The sequence below is a fragment of the Halyomorpha halys genome, unplaced genomic scaffold (genome assembly GCF_000696795.3).
Source record: "Halyomorpha halys isolate HHAL.00 unplaced genomic scaffold, Hhal_1.1 Scaffold85.1, whole genome shotgun sequence".
In the NCBI taxonomy this organism is placed as follows: domain Eukaryota; kingdom Metazoa; phylum Arthropoda; class Insecta; order Hemiptera; family Pentatomidae; genus Halyomorpha; species Halyomorpha halys.
In genome coordinates, this window is record NW_027112611.1 from 241581 (window position 1) to 251458 (window position 9878).

General features: G+C 28.5%; 2 protein-coding genes across 6 annotated transcripts in view; both read left to right on the top strand.

Annotated features, from left to right (window-relative positions):
• The first annotated feature begins 1037 nt into the window (after positions 1-1037).
• On the top strand, positions 1038-2519 carry LOC106677059 (RNA-binding protein 34). The gene has a single exon (XM_014414746.2). It carries the CDS (start codon positions 1118-1120, stop codon positions 2450-2452), a length of 1335 nt encoding a protein of 444 aa, XP_014270232.1. The 5' UTR covers positions 1038-1117; the 3' UTR covers positions 2453-2519.
• A 4531-nt stretch (positions 2520-7050) lies between these two features.
• LOC106677050 (glycogen debranching enzyme) overlaps positions 7051-9878 on the top strand; it is a 32712-nt gene continuing 29884 nt past the window's right edge. The window contains exons 1-2 of one of the 5 annotated variants that reach the window (XM_014414729.3): positions 7285-7758; positions 7842-7950. In XM_014414729.3, the coding sequence (XP_014270215.1) occupies positions 7871-7950 (80 nt within the window). In that variant the 5' untranslated portion in view covers positions 7285-7758; positions 7842-7870. Of the gene's footprint in view, positions 7173-7284; positions 7759-7841; positions 7951-8860; positions 9045-9878 lie in introns of those variants that run through there. The other 4 variants (XM_014414730.3, XM_014414731.3, XM_067050391.1 and 1 more) reach the window with 4 other exon arrangements.

A 9878-nucleotide genomic window follows, 5' to 3' on the forward strand; every position in this document is an offset into this window, starting at 1 on the left:
TGATAGTTTTATATATATAAAAGAATGTTATTAATAAATTTGAGTGCGTGGATGAGGCTCGAGGTGAACTCGGCACAAACTTCATGCTCGTCGGCCTGGTGCCACTCGATACAAGATTATATGCTACGAGTACAATAAATATCAATCTACAAATGTCACAAAATAGACAAACAGGAAACATACATGTAGTAAGATTTGGCTATCCGTTCATAAGGTGGAACAGTTCACTGTCAAGGTAGTAAGTTGTAAACATGCGACAATTACGATCGGCGATCAAACAAATCCTAATAGCACTTGGTGCGAACAGGCAGCCGAGATATAGGAACCTAGGAAGCTGAGCTATGGGAACCTCTTCTTTTAACTTTTATTGAATTAATTGTATTTTTTTAAAATATTATATCAGAGTACAGTATTTATACAAAACTAAATTTAAACAATAGAAAAGAAACGAAGAAAACAAAAATGAAACAGTTATTACTTAACCCATAGGTTCAGTACTAGCCGCAAGACACCAGGATTGGGCTATAACCTCTTTGTAAAAGCGAAGTATATTAAGTAATAGAGGATTTTTGAGAGGTGAATGATGAAAAAACAGGAATTTTATAGGTAATTGACAATTTTTACATTTTGATTTTGCAGAAACTATTGATGGAGTAATTAATATTTCGAGCTTTTGAGCAATGTCTAAGACTGTTTAAAAGTACTTTGTTCTATAAAAACTATATACTTTAGACAACTTATTTGTTTATAACATTGGTAACGAAGATAAAAGCTCTAGATGCAATGATACTCGATTACCTATATACCTGGTATATTTTGTAAAATTAGATGTATGTTCTTCGATGTATTCAATGCTGCTACCCTTTCAGAGATTAGTTTTTAGGGAAATATTTATCTGATAGTAATTAATTTAATCTAGATTGAATATATTGTGTTGAAATACAACTTCCATTTTTAAAAAATCTGTTTTTACCTCATCTTTCAAAGATACGTATTCTCTGACATTCAAAATCGAACGTTCATTGCAGATTGTCCTCACTGTTAGTAAGATAGAACACTAATAACCTCCGTGAAGGTTATTATACCTCGTGAATGTTTTTGTTTTAAAGTAGTTTTAATGGAAAATTCTGTGAAAAGCAAGAAGAGGGGCAAGAAATCTCATCCCATTAATGACAGCAGCAAATGTAATGATGAAAAACCTGAACATACGAAATCAAAGAAAAAACAGAAGAGTAACTCAAATTTAATTGATGAGAACTTGGAACCATCAAATACAAATTTGATGCCAATGAAGAAGTCTAAGAAAATGGAAGATATGGAAAGTGAAATAACATTTGCCCCCAAATCAAAAAAGAAAAAGCAGAAGGTAAAAGAACATGTTGATTCTGAGAATACTGTTAATTCAAGTAATCCTGTTGAGTTAGGAAATGATGATGATGAAATGGATGTTGATTCTTCAGTAGATGATGAATCAGATATATCTGATGGTGAATCTGCTAATAGTGTGTCATCATTTAATATTGACAGCTATCCATCCGATTCTGATGAAGGTGATGATGATGCATCTGAAGATGAAGAAGCCAACAAGAAACGTGGCCTTCCTGTTGGAGCTGTTCCTTCTGCTGAATTAGAAGAAAGAGAAAATAGGACAATATTTGTAGGTAATCTTCCCAAAACAGTTGAAAGACATCAACTGCAGAAGTGGTTTTCTAGATTTGGCAAAGTTGAATGTGTGAGATTGAGGAGTGCCCCTATTGCTGATCTTGAACTCCCCAAGAAAGTTGCTGTAATCAAGAAATCATTTCATGATAATAGATCAAATATTCATGCTTACATTAGGTATAAAGATGTTGAAGGGGCACAAAATGCATTGCAAGCCAATTGTACTAAATATAATGATTATGTTATACGGGTTGATCATGCTAGGCATAAAGGCGGTTATGATGGAAAAAAAGCAGTTTTTGTTGGCAATGTTCCATTTAGCATTGAAGAAAACTCCCTCATTGGTTTATTTTCAAAGTGTGGGGAAATTGATGGTGTGAGAATTATCAGGGACAAAGAAACTGGTGTGGGTAAAGGTTTCGCTTATGTCAATTTCAAATGTACATCATCTGTTCCTCTTGCTTTAAAGCTCGATGGTGAAGTTTTAGAAAAGAGGCAGTTGAGAGTAAAACCAGTAAAATATGATAAGAAGAGTTATAAATTACCATCAAAATTTTCACAGGTAAGAAACAATTCCAAGTTTAAGTCAGGGCCTATACAGTACAAGTCTAAAGGATTTGGTGAAATGAAGAAAAATGGGTCTTCTAGAAAACCTCCATTTAAAAAGAATAAATTTCAAGGTGAACTTAGCAAAAGAAAAGAGCGAAGTAAGTTTAAAAAGAAATCTTTTGCAACAAAGAAACGTGAAATATATTCTAAAATACTTGCAAATAAAAAGAAAGCAGATTAAGTAGACATTATGTCATGTATAAATTTTTATTGTTAATTTAAAAATAAAAAGTTTTTACCAATCTAGATTATTTTATATAGAAAAAAAAATTAAAATTTTCTCCCTTTAAATTTACTGTAAATTTCATTTCTAGTTTATATTATAAGTTCACTGTTTTTACAATCATTAAATTTATTATTACTAGCCTTAATCAGTATTGTTCATCGTTTAAAAAAAATTAGGTAATCTCTCAGTTATTTTTTTTTAAATTATCGAAAGCATTTGCATACCCAACCAATAATGATGAATCAGTTGGAAAATTGGGAGACTATGATGTTTTGTGGAGGTGTACATGATAAGTTCACTCGTCGGATTTGAATCCCGAATGGTCACTTCATTTGTAAACAAGGTTGTTGAACATCTGCACATATTCATTACGTTTACTTACTCAGTGACTGAATCTATTTCCTCAAAACATATTGATCCTACAAGTACTAAGCTTCTTTGAGGGAGTCTACAATTTGGGTTTCAGATGTCCTGTGTTTTTATTAGTATTATTATTTTAACTTATATTTTTTCTCATGTACTAATTTATTTATGTTTACAACAAAAGTTGTATTGGACTATCTATGTAATAATAAAGGAGTAAGTAGGTATTTCAATAATTAAGAAACTAAACTGCAGTGTATTCATGAATTATATTAATTGTACTATTTAGGAGTATGATAGTGAAGTACAATAGGAGCAGGTAGGTACCTATTTTAATATCATCAAAGAATATTGAATATCACTTATTTTTATATTTGGTACAAGTGTAAGTAAGTACATACCTACACTCTTGACCATCTGACCTCTAATGTGTTCCTACAACGAAATAACAGGTTACCACTCATGGGAACAGTAGACCTAATGCTTTGTAAATTTGATTTTTAAACTTGTTTTTCATCTATAGTTGGATAAACATTTAGAATATAACTAATTGATTCAGTAATTAATGTACTCATAACATGTTTTGATAATCTGTAAGCATTCCACTAACGTACTTATAGATTAAATTGTTAGTGAGGTGTAATAAAATAAAAAATGAATTCTTTCATAATTAACCTAATTAATTTATATATGTTATCACGTGAGATATCATTGAGGTGTCGTTAACTTCAGAATTTATTTAAGTAGTTGGTTTGGAGAGGGGTACAATCAAGAAAGAAAGCATATAGTATAAAAGCAACAAAGATTAAATTTTACATCAACATTTATAATTTCATATTCATATCTTCTATTGCTTAGCACCAATAAATGCTTGCAGTTTAGGTTGAAAAGTCTGTACACATTAGAGTTCATAATTCCGTGAGTTTTCTTTCTTTGCCACATCTCCCTACCAACATCTCTAATTGTTCATCCTTCTTATATGATTAATCTACAGTAAAGTCTCAGTAATCTGAACTAATAATAGAAAGAACCATTTATATGGACATATACATGTGTATTTATAAACATCTTGCATACACGCATTTTTATCCAACATTGTTTTTATCAAAAATTGTTCAAAAAGCTCATATTTAGATTATAAACAAAAATATATTATGACATGCACACTATACTTCCATATTAAAAATTAAGGTAAATATGTACAAAAGAAATTAACAAGTGAAATAACAAAAAAAATGTTGAATGAATGACATTTATTTTTTTTTTTTTTTTTTGTATTCTAATATTATCTTTTCCTTTAAATTGAGAATATCTGAAAAATTATCGGATCACCACAGGTTCACAAAATTAATTTTAATATGAATAACAGAATACAATATACCATAAAATATCTATTTCATTTTTTTGTTGTATAGTAATCATTTCTGTATTGTAAAAACCATTTCTTGTGTTGATAATTGTAATAAATCATAAAATATTTAAATCAAAGTACTAAATTTTTTGGCGATATGATAATATATTTTTAAAACTTCATTATTCTAAGCAATTAAAATATTGCTTGTACTCAATTAAATTAATGGGGTTTCTAAACATCATCATTTAAATCTTACTGGATTAATAAGTTAAAAATTCCTTTATTTTGAAAATTTCTGTTCAAAATAAATACATTGTAAACCATTCAAAAAGAAAATTGTTAATTATGAACCTAATATAGGCTATATATAATATTTCTTACAGAAGGTATGTAGAAATATAGATTTTGTATTACTAAAATTATTAATGGAAAAATGGAGAAATTTATCTACAGAGGAATAGAACAACTTATTTCTCACTGATAGACAGTAAAGGTATTTTTTATACGAGTATCTAACCACTCTTTAGCCCATAGAGCAACAGGTGGGTCTATCAGACCCAGTAAAATTATTTGACTACATTTTATCATATTATATTCAATATAATGTATACATTTATTATTTTTCTTATATATTTAGAAATGGAGTCAAAAGAAAATCTATTCAAAAAAAGTTCAGAAAAACAAAATATAACTAAATATTGCTGTAGGCCCCATATACCCTCTGTCATGTTGTTGGTTAAAGCTAGAGATAAATTAGAAACCATGTTGCCAGCCATGGAAAAGAAAAATAATTTTGATTTTATGCAGTTGATACATGCATTTAAGAAATATTCCACTATACTTATTTTAATATGTGCTATATAAGGAGAATTTAGGATACATTATTTTGAAAATAATATTTAAAGTAGAAAATCTTAATTGACCAATCCAATAAGAAATTGTTTCACCCCTAAAAAAATATGTTATCAAATAATAATTTTTTAGGATCTTAACAAGATTTTTTTTTTCAAATATTATTATACACTTTATTTACAACAAATCTCTGCTAAAACTTGGCTTCTATACTGATTTTAAAAAAAAATTTATTAACAGGGTCAAAATGTTTTGCAAATTAACTCAATTAATTCAATTTTTTTTTTTAATGCTTTCAGAAAGTGCTCTTTGATAATATCCTGAAACATGTTCTCAGTTTTCGTGATATTGATTTTTTTTTTTTAAAAGTCTTATTCTATGGTGTAACATATAACCAAGGAGTAATAAAACAAAACAAAGCACCTGACTATTGTATTAATTCAAATAGAAAATATTTGTCTAACAGTGGTCAGTCTTAAATATTTGATCTCAAACAATTTTCAACATAAAACGTAGTGTGAAACACTACCGAAAAATCTTGTTCTGATTAAAAATAAAATAAAAACAGAGGAACTGATTTAATTGGGAAAAATGCTCTCATGACTTTAAGAAAAAAAAACAAGGAAAAATACCAAACTGACAAGTAAAGACTCGTTACATCAACTGCTTTTTCACTTCATTTTGGATGGGAGATGAAAATACCATTCTTCTCTTTTTTATGAAATGTAGTTTGTAAAAGAATATTAATAATGGCTTGTTTGTTAATATCATAAACATCAATGTCGTGAACTACCAATTAAGAATCCTACTTGTCAAAGTCAAGGGGTTGTAATAGTGAATATTGGAAGAAAAAGAAATATTGTTCTTTCCATTGCCATCCTGGTCACTCTCTAGTGATAAAAGGAAGGAGAGATAAATAAGACAAGCATGTAACTAGAGAGGTCTTGAAATACTATGAAACTATGTAATATACAAAATTTAAGTCTTATCCATAGGGATTTGAAGAACACCTGTTTTCTGCTTTCTTATAGTATGCCCTGATCACCTTTTAGCCAAAACATTTCCTATGTGAGGGTGTATTGGAGTGCATTTTATGATCGAGCTAGGGAATGACCAAAAACTGCATGACAGATGAAATATGTGTTACAGTAATTGATGTGTTCAATCTACAATTAAAATTATTTTTTATACTGGAGATAATGGGGAAAATATTGCAACTATTATTTTTAAGATTTACTATAAAAGAAACTGACATCATAGTCTCTCCTTTTTGACAGGGCTGCAGAATGACAAAATGAGTATTATATATGTTGTAACAAGATAAAAATTAATGATTAGAAGATTAAAGTGAGCAGAAAATGTTGGCATCTGAAAGGACAGTAATACAAAAAAAAAACATTCATATTCAGTTGTTAGATTTCTTAAAAAGCTCTATAACCGAAGTAGCATAAAAATTGGAGAATGATAATCATATTTTTTGGTTCTGACTGACCCCATGATTGTCATTTAGAAATAACTACACAGTACACCACCACTTCTATATTAATTTCAACTTTATCTTTAAAATTGAATAACTAATTACCAATTTTGATTTTGAGTTATATTCTTTCCTAGGAAAACAATAAAAAATAAACTAATGGAACATACAACACTTATTTCAGTCTCATTGTGATGTTCAATAATAATTTGGACATATATTTTGGTAAAAATAATAGAAAATGGACTCATGTCAAGTGTCTATTTATATTCTATTTTTTTGTGAAGTAGTGCCCATATAAAAACACAAAACAGTGGCCTTGACCAGTGCTCTGAAAACTATAATGTAAGGATAATCTTTTAGTAAACAATGAGTTTGGCTACTGTGTATTATAGATAAGCCTATCATCTATATGTAATATATTTTTTTCATACTTGCATTTGATAAATACTTATCAAAATATTCTTGAATACGCCATTGTTATCTTATCACAATTTTACCAAATTAAATTGTTTGACAACTACTGGGTGTCTTTTTTTGTGATAAAGTACTTAATAGAAAGATTGGTACTAGTTCCCAAGTACCACTCCAACATAGGGGGTAGTCTTTAGAAAGATTTATTATATGAAGTTAGTTCTTTATTTCTTCTATTAAGATAATCTTATAATAAAAAGAGCATAAGTTATAGGATTGACCTTCAAAACTCGAAGTATTTTAGTATTAGTACGTAATAGTATTAAATAGAAATATTTCTGAGTTTTTTACGCCATCGATCTCCTTTATTGATTGATTAAGACAAAATCACGTGCGTTAAGATATGACCAGTTCTCGACCGGCTCGGATTTCAATCTTGGTCAAGTTCATGAATTAGTTAAATGACATTTGGAGACCGTGATATGGTTCTTTTATTTGGTCCGGTTTTACCTTAAGTGCATTTGCTTTTTGCGTGATCTGGGAAGGACATGCTTAGAAATCGTAAAAAATATCATTTCTATTATTTTTTAACTTAGCCTGTATTAAATTGTTGCGTCATAGGATTAGTATAATATAGTATTAATAAATTTTGGTTTTACGATATATATAATTTAAAAAAGAAAAAAAAAAAACAGTTTTGCAATTGGTGTTTGTTATCTTGGATATCATATCAGATTATCTAAGGGTGTCAAAAGTCAGGGAAATAATTCAGTTTTGAATTTGGTTAGCTTCAGTTAATCTGTAAGTGTTGAATTCTTGTTAATATTTTATTTAAATATTTTAATTATGGAATTGTAATGATTTTCTGTGTTATCCGTAATAAGGAACTGACCAACAGCATTTAAGAATCGAAATGAGTTTGTTTAAATTCATTGAAAAACTTATAAACTGGTTCTGCAGCCTCATAGGATTCTTCTGTATTGATTTGAAGGGGTAATTTAATTGGCATGCTGTTAAGTAGAATGTTATTTAGTTTGATGTGACATTTTTCCTTCCGAACAGTTTCATAATAAAAGTGTTTTGTTGAATGGTTTGATTTTTAAATTATCCTTGAGCTTTGAATTGATGTTTTCAAATTGATCATGATCCTTGTCGTAACTGTTTTGTCGTGACTTTGATTTTCATTAAACGTTATATGTATTTATATATTCTGAATACTCTGTTCATGATATTCTATCGTGGACTGACATGGACTTATACAAAAAAAGCACATGTGTTTGAACTATCCCTAAAAAAGTAATATTACCTTTCTTACAAGAACAACTTCTGGCATCATATTGTACGAAGTACAATTTATAAGTTGAATTTCTTGTTTCTTAATTAATGTTTTTCAAAAACCACTTTGAGCAACCAATTCTTGATATTTCTTTAGTATCTCTAGTTTTATATTACAAATTTATAAATAATAAATGGTGCACAGAAGCCGAAAGTTTTAAAGGTGGGTTATTCTGAAAATCCTGTTCATGAGTGCCATGTGCCCAGCATCATGCTCTAATCGGCTGCTTTATCGCCTCTCTTTGTCGGGTATTCATTTTTTAAAGGCATTAATATGCACAATGTTGAATGGTTCCCATAACAACAACCACAAGATTTCCATTAAGATAAACTTTAGTTTACCTAACTTGGCGTTGGACTTAATCATTACTTAACTTATTGTTACTTACCTGTATCTATTTTTTTGCTTCTTCACAATTAGACTTAATGTTTCACTTTTTTTAAATTATTAATTATAATTAAATTTTATTATAAACAGTTTTTTTAACTATGTGCATTTTATTCAGTTACTGGTTTTCATTTTTAACTTGAACGTTGTTGTCCTAATCTTTATTTTGAATGGTCAAAATAAGTTAATAATAGCATAACTTTTTAAATCTATTATAACTTCCCTCTATATTTTATCTTATAAATTCAGGTCAATTTCCCCCACTCCCATCCCATTCATATCTTTATTGTAGGTCATGGTGCTTGTAGCAGTAAACATATTTTCATTTGTAAATCTATGTCTTATTACACACTTCGATCTTATTGTAAATATAAATTTGTATTATTTATAATAAAGTGATGTTTTTTTCCAGTTACTACTTCTGAAATTATTAAAATATCTTGATAATTCTTATCAATTTGTTCTTGTTTAATGAAATGGGGCTCATTTATAACAGAACATACTGTTAATGTTCATCATTTTCTATATGAATTACTTATAAATATTTACTATATGAATAACAAAAACTAACATTTGATCAGAGATAAAAGGGTGTAGAAAAACCCACTATTTTATATAAACTAATACATAGTTTTTACAGTTCTGAAGTAGTTAAAGAAGGAACAAAAAATTGTGTTTGTCATAAATCACAACTTTTTATTTGTTGCAAATCATATTTATTTAAAAATGGTCATTTGGATCATTAAAGCCAATAGAGGATAATTCTCTTATTATTTTTGAATAGATGTTTGACAATCAGAGTGATAATTTAAACTTATTGGTCCATGGTGTGTATAATCTAAAGCTTATCATTATGTTGTTAAAATGCCATTATTATGAAAACCGATAATAAAAAAGCTTGCTATAAAACCATATACATTTGTTAGCACTACCTTCCCTGAGGAACCAGGTTTATTGAGAGCTATGGTTTCTATTTTAGTACTACTTATGCTCTTGTCACTCCGCAGCCCATCAGTATTAAATGTAATAAGATGTTTATTGTTGACCATAGATTCAATATGAGGAAAAGATGGTTGCTGTCATTAATGATATATAATTAAATAGGACTTATTTATTTTTATAAGTTTCACTTATTTGTGTATTACTGACCATCTTTTCCTCATAGTATTAAATATTATTATTTTTTTTATAAATATTA

Bases quoted from the DNA above. Each gene is read 5' to 3' on its own strand.
- LOC106677059 (XM_014414746.2), top strand. From the start codon at position 1,118: ATGGAAAATTCTGTGAAAAGCAAGAAGAGGGGCAAGAAATCTCATCCC.